Here is a 21,620-nt window from a genome sequence, read left to right as displayed (position 1 = left end):
CTTCTACAAGACAAACATGACAAGGAAGTTTGACATGTTGTAAAAGAAATGTATTCTCTTTCTTGCTGAATGTTAGATAAGAAGATTTGTGCCTCTGTTACTGTCAGCACACTGAATATGAAGACACAACCAGCATATCAGCAGCCTGCAGACATGAGAGTGGTATATCTGACATTCAGCGAGAATGACACTTGTCTTCCCCAAAATGTCAAACTACTCCTTTAAATTACACTATCTTACTTAAAATGCTGTGTATGACCATCGCTTTTCCACCAGTTCATCCACGGTCCCTTGTGATGCTATTGACCTCAGACATTTAAATCTTTATAGACCGGATAAGGTGCAGATAGAAATGTCATTGATATTTTTTTTTTTTTTTTTTTTTTTTCAAAGAATGACATTTGAAAGAAACTTGGAAACAAGGGCAGAGTCAGATACGAGATTATTCCCTTGTGCCTGCTGGATTAAGTCACATTATGCCACAGGACGATACTGTTTTATGTTCACACCCTCACACTGGAATTTGTTGGCTCCTGTGACAAGACACTGGCGAGTCCAGCTAATAACACAGCACCATAGCAACGCAACAACACAATAAAACTGTAACCAAAGTACAGTCACATGAAAGGGAGCACAATCATTACTTAATAAGAGCATGAGGTGTTCATTTGTCGACGTAATAATATCGTAAATATTGTATGTATTTGATTAAAAGTTAAAAATTGTAACTGGAACCAGGGTTACAGTAGCTCATGGAGACGTTTATCTGTGATAAGTCAGCAGTGGCCTCGTGAACTTGAGCTCATCGGTTTGTGGTGAGATCAAAACAGTCTACCAACTGAGGGGATGTTAAGTAACATTTCTTAAAAAACGCCACGTAACGTTGAGTAACTTTCAGCGGGACCAGGTCATTGTTTTGCAAGTCACAAGTAAGTCTCAAGTCTTTGCAGTCAGGTCCCAATTCAAGTCCCAAGTGAAGACAGACAAGTCCTAAACTTTAAGTTTTGAGTCATAAAGTCATAATGTGTACCAAATTTACTGCCATTTTAGACAAATATTACATTTACATTACATTACGATATGACATCTACCCAAATTAAAGCCAAATCTAAATCACCACCTGGTGGTTGGCTGCAGTGTAGGTCATAAACCCCGCCCCCTCCATATTAGTGAATGGGCAAAAACTTCAAGTACAAGTCAAATAAAGTTTTCCTGTCATTTTGGGTAGTTTTTATCACACTTATGTGTGTTAAAGTGTTTGTTTTTCTGATGAGTATAGTTTTAATTAGTTATTTGATGCTGTAAACCCTGTGTGTGCCAGTTGGAGTGCCCGCGTTTAATGGCACTGCTCGTGATTGGTGAGGCAGGTGTATGGGCAAAAACGTGATGCTGCGGAGATCGCTTCTGCACAGACGGTGGCTCAAAATGTCATCAGCGCCAGATGGCAGCGGCCATATGTGGTATAGTTTGGCTTCATTTTTGTACAGTGGGAGGAAATAGAGACGTGTCATCCATCTTTATATCTAATTATAATATTCGACCTGCAAATTTTGCATACTGCAATTCATTTTTTGTTGACCACCAAATAGTTTTTTGTACCCAAACAAGATTATCTTTGGTATAATTTTTTTTCCAACTGGCACCCAGTAATGTTAATGTAATGTTAGTTCTTCATGGTTCCCTCCTTCAACTTGATTGGATGTTGTCAGGTTGGTTCAAATAAAGCGGATCCGGAGGATTAAGATTTCCTGGGAATAGCTTTAACGTTAGTTGATTCAGGAAATAAGGGAAACGAATTGATTTCTGGAGCACTTTTTACATAATATACTTTTTAATGTTTGGACTTGGTATCAAGTTTTTTCAAGTCAAAAGGCTCAAGTCCAAGTGAAGACAAAAGTCATTAGTGTTAAAAGTAAAAAATCGAGTCTAAAGTCATCAAATTTGTGACTCCAGTTCAAGTCATGTGATTTTTGAATTTTTATTTTTCTTTAATTGAAAGCACATGTACAATAGACATCTTTATTGCTAGGTGACATATAGACGGCAGGTGCAGACGTCACTGACTCTGCCCTAACTCTCTTCATTCTACATTTAGATGCAGAACACACATACAGATACACATTTAAAAAGGCCAGTGAAAGGCTGACAGTCTAGAAACCGTCTCATACAGTGGAGCATTTTCACCTCAGTGGAGCCTCCACACACAGGCTCGGCTGTTCTGCGTCCTGTAGCTCGGAGGCTGCCGGGCTCCAAATATACAGTTCAAAAAAGCCTCCCGCACAAGTTCTCCTTGTCCTCCTCCAACCCGGGACTCCAGGACTGCAACCTTTTAGTATATAGACGACCCTTTTTTGCATTGCTAACGTTGATGAGTAACAATATTCTGCGTGAGTTTACAAAGAGACGTTAGTGTGGATAGAGGAATAAATGATAATTGTTGATTTGTGTGATGTGGATCAATAGTTTACCAGCAGTAAACAAAACAATATGACACAAAGATACAGCATATTAAGACAGTTGTGCAGCTGCTGGTACTCGAAATATTGCATATTTTTATACAGTGGAGTGTCTTATCTTCACACAGTCCCTTTCCTCTCATTTTTCAGTGTCTGCCTCCCACGACATACTTGATAAAGTTTTTGCATCGGCTGCCAGCTGGTGTCACATCTTTTTTCCAACATAGCAACAGCTGATTTAGCAGAGCTTAGCGAAAGGCTACAAGCGCCTGTTGCTTCAAAGACAACATCAACAAAAAAACAGCTGAACAGCTTGTGTTCATCATCCTCTTTGTTCTGAAGCTTCATCAAAGTTTCAGACAAGTTTCCCTTTAAAGGAGGGTGCAGACTCCTGTTTGATCCAACACAGCCTTCATCCAGAAATGTCCCCCCACCTCTGAGCAGGACTTAGTTGTGTATGTCACAGGGGGACCTCCTTTTACACACTGCTGTCACACGTGAGACAAAAGGCAGCAGCTGTGACACGAAGGACAAAAATCTCTCATGTCTAAACAACTCCCAGAATTGTGGACGCACACACACACTTCTCACACAGCGTTGGTGAGCGGTGGCTCTGTTGAGTCTGCTGTTGAGGTTGTGTGTGTCACGTTGGTGTCCATCATTCTGAGCTTCTCTGTCCCGTTTCGCGGTTCTTCCCTCCGTCTTCTCCTCCGCCAACAACACCTGCATCTACGACTGACAGAGACAAACACATGTAATCATGTCTTTTGTATGCAGCAGCAGGGGTGTTTCCAGGAATGGAGGACATCGGGGGCTTTGCATGGACCTCAAGAGGGGGGTTCAAGGAAATCTTTCCCTGGGAATTTTTATTGCTAAACATGCTCTACTTTGGTGCTTTTTATGCACTCTTGCACCTTATTTACCTGTGAAAAAAAATTTCAAATGTTTTTTTCTTTTACTTTCAAAATATTCGGAGCTGTTAGTAATTCCTATTGATAATAAAATACTTTCAAATTCTATCATTAAAAATCTTGAACTCTTTGAAAGTTAAGCAAATTGGAGAAAAAGCAGCGTGAAAGACATGACCCACAAATTGGCAATAAATCATTTCAAAGTGACAAAAAAAAAGAGAGGGAGAAAAGTGATAAAAACTAAGACAATGACTGCATGACTGAAAGTAGCAATGACTGTGTACAATTTTTTTAGAATCCTAATTTAAAATATTTAATTGTAATAATTATAAATATAGTTTTCTCAACAGTCTTTTTGGGCAGAATTTTCCAATAATTCCCTCCCGTCCCCCCCTAAAGACTTCCAGGCTTAATCCAGGCTTATTGATACCACTCTGCAGCAGTAATGGCAAAAGCAGTTGCTCAGTAATTATGCTGTCATTCCATTTAACAAGACAGCTAATGAGCATGGTTTCCAAAATGTGACACTAAGTACATTTCATACATTGGTAAATCACTTTTTTTTCTGTCAAGCAAGCACAGAAGCTTACCCTGAACAAATGCAGATGAATACAATGACGAGAATGAGGAAAACGAGTCCTGCGATGACACAGGCAATTATGATTTGTCGCTTCTCTCCTATCAGCCAGTCTAGGTCCATATACTCACACCTGGCACCAATGTAACCACGGTGACACCTGAGAAAGAAAACAACTGTCATTTCAAGCAAAAGATGATGAAAAAACACTACTGCCTCTTTTATCTGTTCTATCTCTTTCCTGTCATTTTTCTCTGCCAAGCTCCTAACTTTGAATTTCTTTTCTCTCTACTTTTTACTGCTACATCTTTCTCTTTCTCCTTTATCTTCATCTTTACGCAGCGGATGTCTCTCACCTGCAAGACGGTGCCTGTTGTTCCTTAATGTAACGACACTCTCCGTGGATGCAGTAGTTTGTTAGTTCCTCGGGGCATTTTGAGAAGTGGCTGCCCCACTGCCCCGTGTCTGTTGTGTCTGCAGGAAAAATGAAATAACATTTAAAAGGGAGGGATTGTGTTCAGACAATTCAGGACAACACTATTCTGTCATCTGTTACATTTTGCATTTTCCATATAAACTAATAAACATCCAAAGAAAGCCTGAGAAAATCCACCTACCAGGACTTCTAAAGCCATAGGTACATAATTTAACTACATAATAAATGGAATTGTAATCTGTTACAGTACTGAGAGGAAATAATTCTGTTACTTTGCACCTTGTCTCTGTGCAGGAACGCCTTCTTTTGGCAAATCCGGACGATGCTGGCCAGCAAAGCAGTCAGAACAGAACATCATCAAGGGTAGGATGCCTTACAAGGAGCTGTCTCTTAATCCAGACAGGCTTCATTCATTTGGCAGTATGCACTCAACTTTTATATAATTTATATATAAATGCTTATTATGCTTAATTTCAGGTAATTTTCTTGGAATGTTTTTTTTTTTGTGCAAATTTCTTGCTAATTTTGGGCCATGTCTTGTTAAATTGCTCATTGCCTTCTTCTTATGATTTTGAAAGAAATAAAACCAATGCTCAGGTTTCAAAGGGTTAATGTCACCAGTCAGTATAAGTTATGAAAAATTCATCGAAGGTAACAAGTTACATTACTTTGATAAAGTAAATAAAATAGTTTGGCCCACGATACCTTTTACATTTTTACAAAGGTTAATTTGCAACCATCACTAAATATGACACTAGCGCAGCAGATTAGCTCAAAAATCCCTCCAAAACCACAACAAAAAACAAAACAAATGAGATATAACATGTCAAATAAGTGCTTGTGGACTTTATTTCCTTGTTATCTGTTTTCTCTGTTAAAGCTGAACAAGCCAATTGCTGGCTTTAGCCTAATATTTAGTTAACAAACATTAGAGTGGCATCATTCTTCTCATCTAACTCTCGTCAAGAAAGCGAGAATGTCAAACTATTTCTGTAACCGCGTCACGTTCTGTCAGCGTGCTTTTTTTGACACCTTGGACTTCTGGCAGAGCCTGAGTTATAAATAGACTGCTTGCAATATGATCCAGAGAGGAGTCCTAATGAATCAGTGCCAGGAAAGCGTGGTGTCATCAAGGTCTCATTAACCACGTGTTTCATTTATTACAATTCCTTACCAAATGAAACACGTGCGAAGGTGGGATAAAGTTACAGTACGATTCCCATTCTCCCTGTCTATGTCTTCCCGCTCCTCACTCTAAGTCAGTCTACAGACCACACCCCGACACAGCTGCTCATGGGACATAACACTGAACTTCTGACCCCCAACGTTGCACATAGTGCTTCTTAAACTACACGCTGCCGCTATCTTTACAACACCATTATCTTTGAAAATGAGCTCGTAAAAAAATACTGCTGTTCAGGTGACATCAATGAGAGCGCTTCGGTTTAGCTGAAACTAGATCCGGCTTGCTGCCTGATGACCATTGTTGAAAAGGAAAATATCCAGTTACAAAGTTCAAAGGAATAGCTGGGGAAATATGTTGGCCTTTTTGCTTGGGTTAGCTTAGAAGGCTGATGCCACTCTAATATTTTACTAAATATGATGCAAATTCTAGCTGAAATTGGTTAGTTTATTATTTTATATTATTTAGTTATTATTATGATTTTATTCATTGCAAAATTGAATAAAAGCATGTAGAGCTTGGCTTAGTTTAGCAGGGGAAACAGCTTACCTGGAAAGGAATAAAAGCATTTACCTTTACCTAAACTAGCTATTTTTGTAACATGGTATATATTATTTGTTTAATATATACAAAAATCATATTGTAAAAATGTCATGTAGTCTTGGAGGGTGTTGAATTCGCTTTCCTTAAAAAGGAAAACGACTAGCCTGGACAGGAGAAAAAAGTAGTAGCACTTAAGCTAACTATTTAATATTACTTATAAAATTTATTTGATCAAAAACCAAGCTGCAAAAATGACAATGCAATGTTTTAAAAGGGAGCTGAATTAGTCTACCGTCTTTCCAGTCTTTCCACTAAGCAAAGCTAACTGCTTCTGGTTGTAGCTTCATATTTAGCATCCTCTATACTAGCTCTCAGTGACAGCAAGAAAGACAAGATGCACATCTCAAAACGTTTAACTTTTTTTTTTAAAGTTAGTTTTAACAAAACAGCTTTGGAATCACTTGTTAAATGAAACAATATCGTTGTTTTCTCCTTTGATTCATTTAATAGGCTATATCAAACAAAAAGCAACAATAATTTTAAGGAACAGAGTGCAGCTGGTATGACATTTTTCTGTAGGCTGACGCTCGTCAAAAAGCCTGATGGCTTTTTCCATTGGATTTTGGGTTATTTCAGATAATAAGCTCTGTCTCAAAAAACATTTTATGATAGACACTTATGTTGTTCAGCAAGACAATCTTCACAAATTAACACAAATTTCATGATTTTTAAAGCCTATGCAATCGCCAGAAGTAAAAAGCTAAGGCAGGCTATAACAAACTGCACAACTGTCGCATGATTTAACATCCCTTGAACATCCCCACCACTACAAGGCTGTAAAGCCATGTTCAGCATGATGACATTCAGTATTTATTGACCCATTTTATGTTATAAAAAAAACCCCATGAAATTCTTTTACCATTGTATTAACCATCTAACCAAAAAACTATTATAAAAAACCCTTGGCTTCAAGATGAAGGAACCTGGAGTGCTAAAATGCTACTGTGTTTTAGGACTCATTCCCTTGACCAGTACAGTTTGTAGTAATTAAAACAAATACAGACGAGTGAGTTGAGCCTGCCTCCATTTAAGAGTTCATGTATTTTTTAAGAACAGAGAGTTGCAAACAAGAGACGTGTCCCTCTTAATATTTAGAAGATGTGTCCCTCACAAACATTTCAAAGTAGCAAACAACTTTAATTTTGACAAAATAAGACATTCACACTATAAACTGATGCAGAAAGGCACAAATCAATGCATAAAAAAATCACTAGATTGCAGGAAATTAAGTGTATGGCGCTCAAAATTTCATAGCGTAGCACCCCCAAAGTCCCCATTTCTGATGTGTTCTGACACAAAACCTATGCCTTTGTTTTAATTACTCCTGGACAGCCGGTGTTATGTCTCCTCGCCAATTTTTTTTCCCTGTTAAGTGTTTCAATGTGTAGGTGTGTTTTCATGTTTACATCCACATCTGTTATTGCTCATTCTTCCATTAAAACCTCCTCCTTAAAACTTCAAAGCAACCATTTATGACACCCTAAAGGGCCCCGCCCCCCTCGCCTCCTGCCCGTATCTACCTGTGCAATTGTCTCCGTTGCCATGGTGATGACAGTGTGACACAGTCCGATTGGCAGACTCGTCCGTGGCATTCCATTCTGCCAGGGAGTATTTGCATAAGGCCAGAGCTGCAACCAGAAACACAAACAAAAAGCCGATCACACTCTCACACACCCGCACACAAGAAACAAATATATGCATGTGCACAATTGTGCAAACATTTTTAACCAGTTTGTGACCACATTTCACACTGAGTATAGGATTTCTTGGAAAAAAAAACCCATAATCACAATCAGTTATTGAAGAATAGCTGCTGAGTCATGATGCCAGCCTGCCTTGTAGGGCAGATTTCTCTCATTCACGCCCACTTCTGTCTCTCCCTCTCTTTCTCTCTCTTTCCCTCACGCACACACACACACACGCACTTTTACTGCTGTAAACAAAATCATATAAACTGTCCTGGTCACTCTGAGAGCAAAGGCAGTTAAGGATATAGTGTCATCTTTAGTTTCACACTAGGGAAAGCTGTTATGACAAACTAATTATCACAGGTGATATACAGCTGATGTATTCTTTTAATAATTAACAAACACTGAAGTCTACTGGACAAATATAGCTCAGGAGGATGAGCCCTTCCTTCAAACCTGTGTTACTCTGAGGTCACGTAGATGATGACAAGGTGTGGCAACAATCAAAACAAATTATAAGTGACTCATGCAATGCCATTATAACACTTTATATATGTCCCTCATGAGGAAAATGGTCACTGGAGCACATGTTAAAATTAATAATTATATATGAACATCACTCTAACATGTCTGTCTGATATTATATTCATCTGTTTACCAATAAGGTGGGGAGGTAAATAGGATAAACAGTAAATCTTACCTGCTGCTATTCCTAAATAGAGTCTGTACACCTTGGCCATGTCCTCACTTGATAAAAGCGCTCATCCAATACATGAAAGCTCAGTATCAATAACAAATAAAGATGAAACTGGATAAGTCCTTCCTCAGAGGTCATTGACCTTTGAAAAAGGTGTGGGCAAGCTGTAGAAGTTCCCCAGTGGTAAGTTGTATTGTGGTCCTTCATTGATGGCGGTTAGGTTCATAGTCATCCAGGAAAGCTTGAGGCTATAACCAAAGCACACACACAGTCCGAAGTGTCTCTCTGGACTGTGACTGGACTGCACCACACTGTGTGTGAGAACAGAAAAAAAGGGGTGGCACTGAAACCCAACTCTGCTCTCCGCTCCCCGCCCACACCTTTAAAGGAGTACACCACTCCATTCAGGCTATTCAGGTTAGTTCCTAGTCAAAGAGCAGCTCCACCTTTACACCTGACTTTCGTCTTCTTGAGAATGAAGCGAGAGGCGGAAAAACTCATTGACAATAAGTAACAGCCAGTTCAACAGCAAAGCACTTCGGGATCAGTTTTCTAGGCTTTTTTCCCTTTGGGTTGTCTTTAGAAGAAACATGTAAATGTATGACCTGAGTTTAGCAGATTTGCTGGTCCAAAATCAGACATTGTAAAATAGAGCTGGACCTCTTCTTAGTCTAGAGACGGATTTCTGCAGGGTATGAATCCACTGGAAGAAAGTTTAATGTGAAAGGTCAAGTGGCTACTAAACTAAAACGTGTTTTTTTATTGAAGCATTTTCCAATTTCAGGCTTAATTTCAGAAGGAAGAATTGTACTTCATACTCCATTAAAGTTAGATGACATTTGTGAAATTAAGATTTTACAAACAGAACATTGTTAAAGAATTAATCACCCAACACAATGCACGAAAATACTAAAAGTTAGCTCCTTCGAGACCAACTACAAGCCACAGGCCTCTGGACATATGCCCAGTTCAGTTATCCATCCATGTGAGTAGCCTACAGTGAAGTGCATCAGTGATATTGCATAATATTATGTATAACACTGGCTAAGCTGTTGAAGGAGAAATTGTGATATTATTGTTTTCCACACATGACCAGAAGATGGCACCATTTCACACTTAAATAAATATTTTAAACATGTCCTGTGACACTTAAAATTGTAATTATGGTTAAGTTATTATGGTTTAAAAGTTTATTATTAAGCCAGCCTCTCTCTTGCCTTTCCTGTGGTTTAGTACACAGCTGCCACTGTAACTAAATAGAAATAGTTGAATGGCAAGCTTCTGTCAAACCTGGACCATTTTATGCAACATAGGGTTAAAAAGAAATATAGAAAATTGCTGTTCTCAAGTGAACAGTTTCACATTTCTCTCTGGTTTTGTCTCAGAAAGGGTTTTGCATTTTCACACACACAGACACAAACACACACATGCACACACTCTCTCTCTCTCTCTCTCTCTCACACACACACACATATATTCTGTTCTGTTTCTGCTCATTTTCATGCTAAAAGTGCCTTAAAGGAGGAACATCTGATGCCTTTAGTGTGACACACGTTTGAACAAAGGTTGTTAGGAAAGGAGGCATAGAAATGTGAACACTATTGAGACTCGTCCAAGAACAGTGTACTGAGAGGAAAAGGAAGTGACAAAGTAGAGAGTCGTCTCATGACAGACTAGACCTCTTTTAGGCTGATGTAGACTGTTTCTGGGGCATCTGTCTACTTGTCCAAATACATAAGTTTCATTTTATACAGAATATGTGCAAATAGATAAAATAAACAGACTTAAATGACTAAACGCACAAAAAATAAATAGACAACATGATTCATAATATCCATTTTCCACACAATGGTGATTCATGTTTAATTTCTAATCTAGCATAGCCTTGAGCTTCAAAATAAAGTCTAAAATCTTAAAAGCTGAGTGAAGTCAGTGCTCCTCTTTGTTGAGTGTCTTTGCAGTTTTGAACAGGAAGACCCAGTTTCCTCTCTCTGGCTGTGATCCTAACTTAGACTGAACCATCAGGAAGCTCCGACGCAGACAGATTCCAAAGTGTAATTTAGAGCCCGGCTGTAAACATCCGCTTTGTATAATCCATAGATAATATAATTCTGCTACAGACTTTCAAAAGTTATTGAAATAAAAAGATACAGTATGTTTCTGTAATGTCCTTTAATGTGGAACAAAAAAAGGAAATAGGTTAACAGTTTCGTGCTAAAACAAGGCATTTATTTTTAAAAAAATCTTGTGAGAATTTTTTTTTCATGCTTTTCTCAAAAACAAAAATAATTAAAAACAATTTCGCATCACTTTCTTCTGCGAGTGAGATGCCACAGTTGTGTCCACTTTTTCCTCCTCTGCAAAAAAAAGTGCAAATCTTTTCATTTCTCATTTAAAATCCTACTATAATTTGTTACTTACAAATTGCCTTTTAAACTTTGTGTCCTCTGACCTTCACACTACAGCACAGGAGCGTGGCTCTCTGAAGGGGTTGCTGCCTGTGGGGACTCCGACCAGCAAAGCGTCTTTGCCTGCGTTCTGCAGACAGTACTGCTGGAGCTCTGCAGCCGCCTGGGACACCTGGGAACATATAGACATAATATTTGTAAGTCAGAGTTTATAAAAGGGTTTTAAGCAATACTTAATGCTTATTAATACAAAATAGAATTTAAAGGTCCAGGATAAAGGGGGTTCAATTGGCACACAGAGTAATATTCCATGTTTTTCTTTAGTTTATAATCACTTAAAAAAAGAATCATTGTATTTTTGTTACCTTAAAATGAGCCGTTTATATCTACATACAGAGCAGATCCACAGAGCCCACCATATTGTTTCTACAGAAGGCCAGAATCAAACACTGGCTATAGATAGGGCCAGTAGCACTTTTGCGTTTTTGTTTTTTTGGGTTTGTTTTTCTCACCTCGGTCACCAATGTGCTCCTACACGCTTGGCACACGGAAGACGTTTCAGTTCTACAACCTCACTCACTGTTAGATGGCACAATTTAGGAGGCCTCATAAGAAAAACTCTGGGATTCCTTTAGTTTCATGTGCCTGCAGTACCAAACATGCTTTGTCTTATAAGCTAGCTATTTAAAGACAGGGAGACCCCTCCTCTGAATTGTTTTGCCACTTACCTTTTATTAATGAGATATTAACAAGGTCCTTTATAAATTACTTATTAGCTGACTTGATGCCTTTATTCACAACTTACCAATAAGGAGGGGTCTCCCTAAATGACATAATGAGCTTAAAATAGTCTAGTGCATAGTTGTGCATTTTCTGCATCAATTTATGATGCAAATGTCTATAATTTTGTCAAAATAAAAGTCCTCTGTGACATGCATGTTTATATTGTTGGGGGGGGGGCGTCCCTCCCAAATCCTAATTATCATTTAAAAATTAATAAATCCATTATTATGATAAATTCAGGGCTCATTTTAAATTTCTGCTCTGTTGTTAAATTAGCCTTTAAACAACAATAAAGCAGACAACGTAAAAGGCAGCTGAGCAGATAAAAAGCTTAACAGAGTATAAAGCGACATGCAGAGTATGTGAAGTACAGTATGAGCAATTATTACAAAAAAACTGGTAATAAGCAGCAGTCAGTGCAACATAAAATCGTATTATAATACAGACGGCATTAGTAAAACCATTAAGATTACTGTCTTCACACAAAAAACACATTGTGACACGATGTCATACAAGTAGATTTCAAATATTTAGAATTAGATATGTGAAATGTGCTCAGCTTCCTTAAAAATAGGCCTATCTAAACTGGTTACTATCTAATGTATCAAAATGTATGATGAGAGCACATAGCAACATTTTTTGATGCACTTCAAAATGTTTCATTGATACATTTTATGCAGCCACTACAGTATAATGCGCATAATTGTGGAATAGGAGTATAGAACAAAAACTTATGTAGTGTGAGACAGTATTAAATGAATGTGCGGAAACAAAACAAGTGGGTGGCTAATAGATTAATATATTGTGTAAGATAAAAGCAAAAAAATGTTTACTGTAATGTTTCCGGCAAATTATTCCGCTGGGGAACGGATAAAAGATTATCTTACGGTATCCTACTTGAAATCTAATACAGTAAGCTTCTGCATAAATGTAACAAAGTTTAACAAATTAAAAAAAGTGAATTAGTAAACCCCAAACCCTCACATATCTTTGTCCATTTTCTGTTGCATTTCTTTAATTTACCTTGATCCTCTCCACACTGGCCTCGAGCTTCAGTTGTTCCACCAGCCGTCGCATGTTGGATAAATTGGAATTAGAGGTCATGTTGTTGGAAATTTGTTTTGGTGGGAGAAAAAAAATTCCTTGTGAAAAAATCCCCTTCAGTCTTTCAACACTGGAGCTGACGGCACTAATGGGCATGGAAAGGCTCGAGGAGGAAGAGAGGCCGGGTTTCTTTCCAAATGACCTTAGTCCACTTCACTAAAGAAATGAGGAGACATGGAATTAAGACTTGACTTTCATGTTCTCGATAGCCCACACTAGTGGGCCTATTTAGACATTAGTATTATATGGTCATCATTTTATCAGAACTTTCTTAGACTTACTTGTTTGTCTCTTTCTTTGGTTTTTATGATTGAAAAAAAAGTGCATTTTTTCCTGCACCACACTGTGTGTTAGAATAGAAAAAAAGGAGTGGCACTGAAACCCAACTCTTCTCTCTGCGCTGCAGCTGATTCACGGGATTGGCTGTAATTAGCTTTTGCCGATCATCTGTCTATATGAGTCCTGAGAGGGAAGATGAGGAGACAAAGAAGGAGGATGAAAAGAACAAATGAGAAGACTCAAGGAAGTGAGGAATGGGATTCTCACATTTATACATATATATATATATATATATATATATATATATATATATATATATATAATATATAACATTATTTTTTTATTTATTTATTTATTTTTTTTTTGCAATTTGCAGGATATTTCTTGCCAAGTTGCTCATTGCCATTTCCCCCATGTTTTTTTTTTTAAAGAAATTAAACCAATTTTCTCAGTTTTCATTTTTGTATTGATCATTTTTCAAAATATACAGTACATTGTACAAGTATCTAATTAATTTTAAAACCCAGAAAAATGGTAAATTTAGTAACAAATCAGAAACAACTTCAAATACACACAGAAGAAAAAAAACAAAAACAAAAAAAAGACATAACACAAAAACAATAATCCAGATAACAATAAATTACAAGAGGGAGGAAAAACAATTATTTAAATGCTTATAAAAGGCGTCTAGGGGCAGCAAAACAAAACTGATGTCGATGGCAGGTGTTAAAGGGTTAAAGGTCGGGTTCATATGGTCGGGTCCTTTGCGGCTGCACGCATGCGCTTGCCTGGGCTGCCGGAAAGTGCTGTTAGGCGTCGTGCTGCAGCTGAACTGGAAATTACTAGCATCGGAGCAGCGTTTGAATGCAGCTCTGCCCCTGAAATCCACATGGCTAATGAACTACAACACTGTCTGCTGGTGTCCTCATTGGTCTGCGCTGCAGCTGATTCACGGGATTGGCTGTAAGTAGCTTTTGCTGAAAGGTAAACATTACAGGAGAGCCTCCTTTAGAGGAGCTGCACTTCTTCTGACAGGCGGCGACGCGTTGGGGAAATATGAGCGACACTGTGAGCTGTCAGAACTGTTCAGTGTGAAGTGTGTGTGAGACTTTAGCAGACATGGTAGAGGTGTTTACCGGGCGGCCACTGCTGAACAAAGACGGGGACTTAGTGGATCCTGAGGAGGCGCTGAGAAACAAAGTGGTGGGGATCTACTTTTCTGCAGGATGGTGTCCTCCTTGTCGCGATTTTACACCCATCCTGTGCGATTTCTACACGGAGCTGGTGGAGGAGAGCGAACCTCCGGCTCAGTTTGAGATAGTTTTTATCTCCTCTGACAAGTCGACCGATGACATGGTTGAATATTATCACGATATGCACGGAGACTGGCTGGCGCTGCCCTGGACGGACGATTACAAACAGTGAGTACCAAAATCAAATGAAAATGCATTAAAGTCTGCGTATTTGAATTATAAAGTATTTCATGCACACCCACTTTAAACTCAATATGATGGGTCAAAAATCTAATTAGCTGCACTTGACGGTGCTTTATTTGTCTTACATCTTATTAGGAGGTAACACTGGTGTCTATAAAGCTCTTTAGTCTGCGCTCCCTCTTATGTAAAATGCTTATTAGGGTCACCCTCTCAGGGATTAGGGTTAAGTGCAAGGCAGACAAACTGTCTGACGAGATGAGAGTGCAAGATAGATCTGTTCAGTTTTAATGTTTAGGGTTTATTTTTACATTTTAGCATCCAATTGCAACATTGGATGCTAAAATGTAAAAATAAACCCTGTCATGATTGTGTGTTGTTTTTTTTGCATGCTTTTCCTGTTGTGAAAAAGTTTTTAGTGGTGGAGAAGTGCTCAGGTCCTTAGATAAAAGAAGCAATATCACAGTAAAAGTAATGCATTCAAAGTTTTACTTAGGTAGAAGTGCAGATGTATTATTGTTTAAAAGTATTAAAAGTAGACACTCATATGGAGGTGATGTTACCTTTGTCAATTTTGCTATTATAATCATTAGATTTATTCACTTAGTTTGTTCATTTAATTTATTATTTTGTTATGTACAAATTTATATATCAATAAATCAAAACAAATACTGATTAATGAATGTGTAAGCAGTACTTTAATGTTTTAGATGGTAAATATGAAAGAAACTTGTTTTGTAGTGAAACATTAACAATGCTGGGCTGCAGCTCACACTCTTATATTCATTATCAATTAATCCACTGCTTACCTTTTTTCGATGAATCAATCACCTTATTTGTAAAATGTCAGAAAATGTTTTTTTTTTTTTTTGACCAACAGTTAGAAACCCCAGAATATTCACTTTGTGATCACATAACATAGTAGCGTTGCATGATATTGGGATGTTACCGATATTCGATATTTTCTAACTCATTTGAGCTGACTGCTGATGCGGATACCAATATATGCACATTTATTTTTCCACATAGTTGCAGAGAACATCGAGTCTCTCCTGTGGTGAAATAAACATATTACAACTGGTCTTGTTATGCTGGACCACTGGTGGTAGACATAAAATACAATACTTTTCTAAATGTACACATTAAATGGGCAAATCAATAAAACTTATTTAACCTAGGTTACATGTAAAACATACCATATTTGTTAAAGAAACTATATTCATCCCACATTTGAACAGGTTTGGGTGATACTCTCTAGACAATAGCCAAAACCAGGGCAAATTTGACCCATTTCAACTGATCAGAGTTGCATAATAATGATATAGTGTCATTTGTTGGCCTGTCACATTGGCAGAAATGTTCATCGGCCTGATGCCAATATTTCATTTTAAAGCCGACCTGCAGATGTTATCATGCATCCCTCTAAGAGAGGGCTGGGCAATAAGAAGAAACTCCAAAATCACAGTATATTTATCACCAGATACATTGATATCAATATTGTGACTGTTGATCCTGTAACAAAAATATTTACACAAGAAGATTTTTGATAATTAATTATCAGTAATGTGGATATAATGACTAAGTGGGTAAAATGAATAAAACAGCTGGAACTGTCTGCTGAGTTCAGAAAGTTACATCACTGTAATGCAGCCGTTAAAACCAGGAAAACACAACACTTATGATATTACAATATCCAAAACCAATGTCTAGTCTTATGTCATGATATTGACATAAATATCAATATATTGCACAACCGCAACATAAGTGTGAGAAAACTTTATTTAAAAAAAAATACATTTGAGATGTTGGCACCAGATCATTCTTGCTTCTTTGATTTAAAGAAATTTATTTAAAAAATTCATCCGTTGTCAATCAACTAATCAATTAATCAGCTAATTATTTGAATTTATAGCGTAGGCTGTATTTCAATATTGTAGCAGTTCGAGGGGACGTTAGTTTTATTTTTCTTCTATCTATTAGGTTTCTTGTAAATATAACTGTCAAATAAGAAAAACTACAGGTGCTTAAATTGTAAATATGAAATAAAAGTGCTGAAGCTGCAATGATTATGGTTAATTCATTGATTGACAAGTTGATTTCAACATTCAAATTAACTGATGCGCAATTAATAACTTAAAGCATTCCTCAAGCAAAATGCCAAATATAGTCGAGAAATTATCGTCAGATTTATCAATAATGAAAAGCGATCGTCAGATTCAGTCCTAATGTTGCAGTGTTTATTTTTTAAGCTGATCATGTGCACTGTTTGTAAAATATAAGTCTGTGAAGAATCTTAACGGTCAAGTAAATGAAGTGGTGTCAAACGTGCAGTAATTCTCTCCAAGAAGAGGACTATTTAAAAAGTAAAAAGTATCAGCTTTCCAGCATTATCAAGCATGTAATGTTTTATTCACAAAAGCAACAGCTGTTCCAGCTGTTATTCTGTAATAATCATCTGTCTTTCTCTCTCTGTTTTCTCTCAGTGAGTTAAAGCAGCGCTACAAGATCACAGCGGTGCCCAAACTGGTGATCGTGAAGGAGAACGGGGACGTGATCACAGACAAGGGCAGGAAACAGATCAGAGACCGAGGCCTGGCCTGCTTCAGGTCCTGGCTCGACGCTGCCGAGATCTTCCAGAACTTTAAGGGTTAGGAACCAACGACGAGGAACATGTTGACCCATGTTCTCACAAGAGCTTCTGCAGCCCCGTTAGAGAGACGGACAAAACCAAAGTTAGATATTAAAGATGTGGTTAAAGGGAAATCAAAGAGCGAATTACATTTCTGTGACACAAAATCATGTTTATCTATCCTGATTTTGTCTCTATTTTTAGCCTTTTCTCGTTGATTTTGGATATATTTAAATTTTTAACCCTTTGAAACCTGGATCTGTATCAGTTTTCTTGTGCTGAGTTCAAACGCCTTTCACAAGCTATACGACTCTGTGTAACCCAAGCAAATTGGTTTGATTCATTTCGAAAACACTGAGGAGAAAAAAAAGGAAAAAAAAGGCAATGACCCTGACCAAAATAGTAGAATGTGACAAGAAAATTACCTAAAATTAGTTTTTAAAAAAGAGGAGAGGATAATTAGAAAATTATCCAAAAGGCAGGGAAAATGTCCCACGAACTATATTTCATTTTTAAAATTATGTTACAGAAAACAAATCTAATCAAGACATAAAAAAAGCTTTTTTTCAGTGCATTTTAGGTCATTTTTTGTTTTCATTTTTACTTGTATTTTAGTTTGTATATTTCTTACTTATTTTCAGGTCATTTTCTTGTAACCTTTTTGTTTTTTGTTTTTTTTGGGGCTTTGTTTATTTGGGCAATTTTTTGGCCATGTCTTGCTAAGTTGCTCATTGACTTCCCCCCATGTTTTTGAAGAAAATCAAACCTATTTGCCCAGATTTCAAAGGGTTAAACACTCTAAAATCTTTTAAATCAAACAATCAAACAAAAAAAATCAAACTTTGACTGAACTGCTCACACGCCATGCTTTTAAGATTGGTTTACAAGTAGATATGGATTTGTTTTAAGCGTTTACAAGACAATAAAAGGCTGGAAATGCTGCTTTGAACATCCTATGCATTTAAATCAAACCTCAGGCATGCCCATTATATGGTTCAAATGTAAAAACAAAACAAAAAAAATCTACTTTAAGGAAATTGTGTGTCTAGTATGAATAATTTTCAGAGTTTAATTTAATTTAATCTAACCCTAATTTAAAAAACATCAATTTATGTTCTTTATAGGCTTGTGCACTAATTAAACATACCGTTAAACCTTGCTTTGGTTAAGTAGATATCTTCTTGCTTTTGTATATTTAAGATTTCACTTGTAGTTCCACATTGAGCTGCCTGTATATTTTTGTATTTTTTATTTTATATGTGTTGTGAGGATGCAAATTATTAAAAAAAAAAAAAATATATATATATATTTATATATATATATTCTGAGATGTATTGTCTTTTTGTTTCATCTCACATTTCTGTTGTCATGTCAAGTAGTCTCAGCATAAGTCCCATGTTTTATGAACAAACAAACTGATTCCCCTGTTGCCTCGTTAAGACGCAGAAAGCCCACAGGGCATCATTTCCAACATGCTGACACACACATATCCTCTGTCCTAATTGCCTCCCCCCCCCCCTTGTGCAAGCTGACACTGCTGTTATCATTTTGTATGTAAAGCATCCAACAGGCATGATGACATTATGATGAGTCTGCACAGACCGGTTCCTCCAGTACCTGTCTGCTTTGTAATGTCTAATGCTGCAAGTCTTCAAAGGACACTGTGTCACACCAGGTAACGCCCGCAGGCTTCATTCAGGAGTGAATTCGGCTGGAGATGGTGCCACTCCTTAGGGTCAGATCAGGTGTTTGTGCCGCCCCTTCATCACACGTCTCAGAGGACTTCCTACGTCTCGCAGTCTAACATTGAATTAGATGATGCAACTCCTCAAAGTAATGGAGGGAGTTGGAAAAATGAAGACTCCTGTTGGCAAAAGACAACTTATAACAAACTGAACTGAACTTTGAATCATTATTCCTCGGGAGCACTTTTGTGAAAGTTGTAGTTTTGTGGTCGACCATGTGGGGTCACTGTTTAGCCATAAATGAAAACGATGGTGTTTTCTCGGTTCTGCCCACATTTAAGACAGTTTTCGCCTAATCAGACACAAGTTGTGAAACGAAATTACATTAGTTACATTACATTAGTGTCTTATTAGTGTGTTTATTCGAGTGTTTTTGTTTGGAGTTGATTTTTAACCCTCAGGTCTCTTGGTCGGTTATAATCTGGTTTATATAGGACTGAGTGCAGCTCCATTTATCTGTGTACATTTATTCCTCATATCACATGACGGTCTGTCTAATAGGACCAGATAGAAGTTATATTATGCTTTCGGGTCTAACGCTGTGTGTGTGTGTGTTATTGCATTATCAAATCAGCTTTGAGAATGTGTTAGTCATGATGTGAGGTCAAAGGTCAAAATTATACCCATTATTTTTGCTCAGTGGACCTAAACATGGATGTGACTCATGAATTACAAGTCTGTAAGCTGTAACTAACAATTTGACTGTGGATTTTCTGTGAAATGACTGATCCAGTAATGGATGGTTGCAGCTACACAAAGATTTGTGATCAGCTTGGAGCTGTTCACTGTTGCACTGTAAAGGTGTCTCATAATCCAATGAGGGATGGGCTGTGAGATGGATTAAATTAATTATTGATTTCATATAACCCTTTGTACAGGATGCTTTATAAAGAAGGTAGAACCAATTCATATACTGTTGGCTGCATATAATCAACAGTGGATTATGAGACAATAGGGCACTGGGCACAGGTATGTAAAAAAATATTTAAAAAAAAAAAAAAAGCCCCACCACCTCTGCTGCATAGGAGCAAGAAACATAGTTTGTGGTAGTTTTGCCGTTTTGTCTCTTTGAGGTAATTATTTTGTCTTGTTGCTATTTTTTGTGTCATTGCAGTTAATTTGTGCCTCTTTGTGATCTTTTGTGTGTTTTCTTTGCGCTCATTTTTAGTCTTTTCCTGCTCGGTATGTGTTCACTAGAGTGACATTTTGCAGATGAAGGTCAGGAGGGCCCCTAACACTTTGGGCCCCTGGGCCTGTGGCTGGTAGACTTGTTTAGTGTCCATCTATCAGTGTAATATGAATATAGGAGGGCACATCACTGCTAATTTATTGTCTTGTATAGTGTTGGAAAGTAACTGAGTACTTTCACTCAAGTATTGCAAGAATGTACATTTTTGAGGTACTTGTATTTTGCAATGTGTTGCTACATCATACTTCTACTCCTAAATATTCTACTTTTTACACCACAAATATATTATTAATCGGACTGTAAAAAGTAATTAAAGTAACTAAAGTTACCGTTTACATTCAGATTAATAATATGAAGTAACTTAAGTTACTTTTTGATGTATTAAGGTAAGACTTAATTGATCCTCAGGTGAACATTCACAAGCTACCCAACTGTAATTAAAATAATCATCCAATTTTTACCAGCTGCAATAGTAAAGTAATAATAATTATTATACAAAAATATCACATAGGCTTACATTATTCTGAAATGGGCCGTTTTTAAAAACTAAGTAGGCAATATTTTAATACTAATGGTTTTACACTTTTACTTAAAAGATCTTTTTCTGATGCTGTGTAGCTGAAATGTGATACGGTAATTTAATCACATGCTTTTATCCACATGGGACTTTATTAAATACGGAAAATGTCATTTTTTTTGTATTTGCTCCCTCGTTGCTGTTTGACTGAGACCCCAGCCCGCAGAGAAGCTCTCGGTTCAGTTTAGATTCAGATGGATCTTTATGTCGACTTTCACATTAGTCAGTCGGACTTCTTGTTGGCTTAAGAAATGAAAGGCAGCAGTGTTTCCTGCTGCTGTAACGGTGTTTGCATCAACTAACAAGGCTTTTCTTTATGTGAGAGCAGGGCGGGAGGGAGGCGGAGAGCTGGGTGGACCGGCGGACCCTGCACGGAGAGCGCGCTACCGTCAATTTTCGCCATAGTTATGAATGGCACTTCCGCTTACAACCTTCAAAATAAGACCCATATTTCTTAATACAGTTGAGTGGTTATATGGAAACTTTCCAAGTTTATCATAAGACTTATCATAAGGTCAGATTACAATTTCAGTCAAAATATTTAATATTATTTTTTGAAATCAGCTTTATGACTAATTTTATTAGAATTGCCCCACCCAAATCCCAATTAAGACTTTATTATAGGTTTATGACAGAAGAGGTCAAACGGGGAGTTTGACCTCTCTGCAGCATGATCTAATTGACTCCAAACGCAAGTAATGTCACTATGTAGGATACAAATAGTATTGTAAATTGTTATGTTCGTGAGCGATGTATTGGCAAACATTGCCTATTTCTCTACACATAGCCCCATCATGTATTAAACAGAAACTGCTTTCGTACTTGATATAACATATTTTAAGATTTTTGGTGTCTCCTTCATCAATGGCCAACTTGTGGCAAAGGGAATAGTTATCACATAGCCTACTGAATATTAATTAAT

General features: G+C 37.3%; 3 protein-coding genes across 3 annotated transcripts; 1 reads left to right on the top strand and 2 right to left on the bottom strand.

Annotated features, from left to right (window-relative positions):
- Positions 1–1,953: 1,953 nt before the first annotated feature.
- Positions 1,954–8,862, bottom strand: btc (betacellulin, epidermal growth factor family member). Its single transcript, XM_042509798.2, has 5 exons — positions 8,555–8,862; positions 7,687–7,794; positions 4,301–4,418; positions 3,958–4,104; positions 1,954–3,191 (listed from the first exon to the last, which is right to left on the bottom strand). Exons 1-5 carry the CDS (start codon positions 8,592–8,594, stop codon positions 3,044–3,046), a joined length of 561 nt encoding a protein of 186 aa, XP_042365732.1. The 5' UTR covers positions 8,595–8,862; the 3' UTR covers positions 1,954–3,043.
- Positions 8,863–10,384: 1,522 nt separating this feature from the next.
- Positions 10,385–12,967, bottom strand: gng10 (guanine nucleotide binding protein (G protein), gamma 10). The gene is made up of 3 exons (XM_042509799.2): positions 12,766–12,967; positions 11,004–11,131; positions 10,385–10,908 (listed from the first exon to the last, which is right to left on the bottom strand). Exons 1-2 carry the CDS (start codon positions 12,940–12,942, stop codon positions 11,006–11,008), a joined length of 303 nt encoding a protein of 100 aa, XP_042365733.1. The 5' UTR covers positions 12,943–12,967; the 3' UTR covers positions 10,385–10,908; positions 11,004–11,005.
- A 962-nt stretch (positions 12,968–13,929) lies between these two features.
- On the top strand, positions 13,930–20,811 carry nxnl2 (nucleoredoxin like 2). The gene is made up of 2 exons (XM_042509764.2): positions 13,930–14,546; positions 17,042–20,811. The coding sequence occupies exons 1-2, from the start codon at positions 14,245–14,247 to the stop codon at positions 17,208–17,210; spliced, it is 471 nt and encodes a 156-aa protein (XP_042365698.1). The 5' UTR covers positions 13,930–14,244; the 3' UTR covers positions 17,211–20,811.
- The last annotated feature ends 809 nt before the right edge of the window (positions 20,812–21,620 follow it).

The sequence above is a fragment of the Plectropomus leopardus genome, chromosome 20 (genome assembly GCF_026936395.1).
Source record: "Plectropomus leopardus strain MGB_pleo_1.0 chromosome 20, ASM2693639v1, whole genome shotgun sequence".
Lineage (NCBI taxonomy): Eukaryota > Metazoa > Chordata > Actinopteri > Perciformes > Serranidae > Plectropomus > Plectropomus leopardus.
This window is presented reverse-complemented; position numbering and strand designations above follow the sequence as displayed.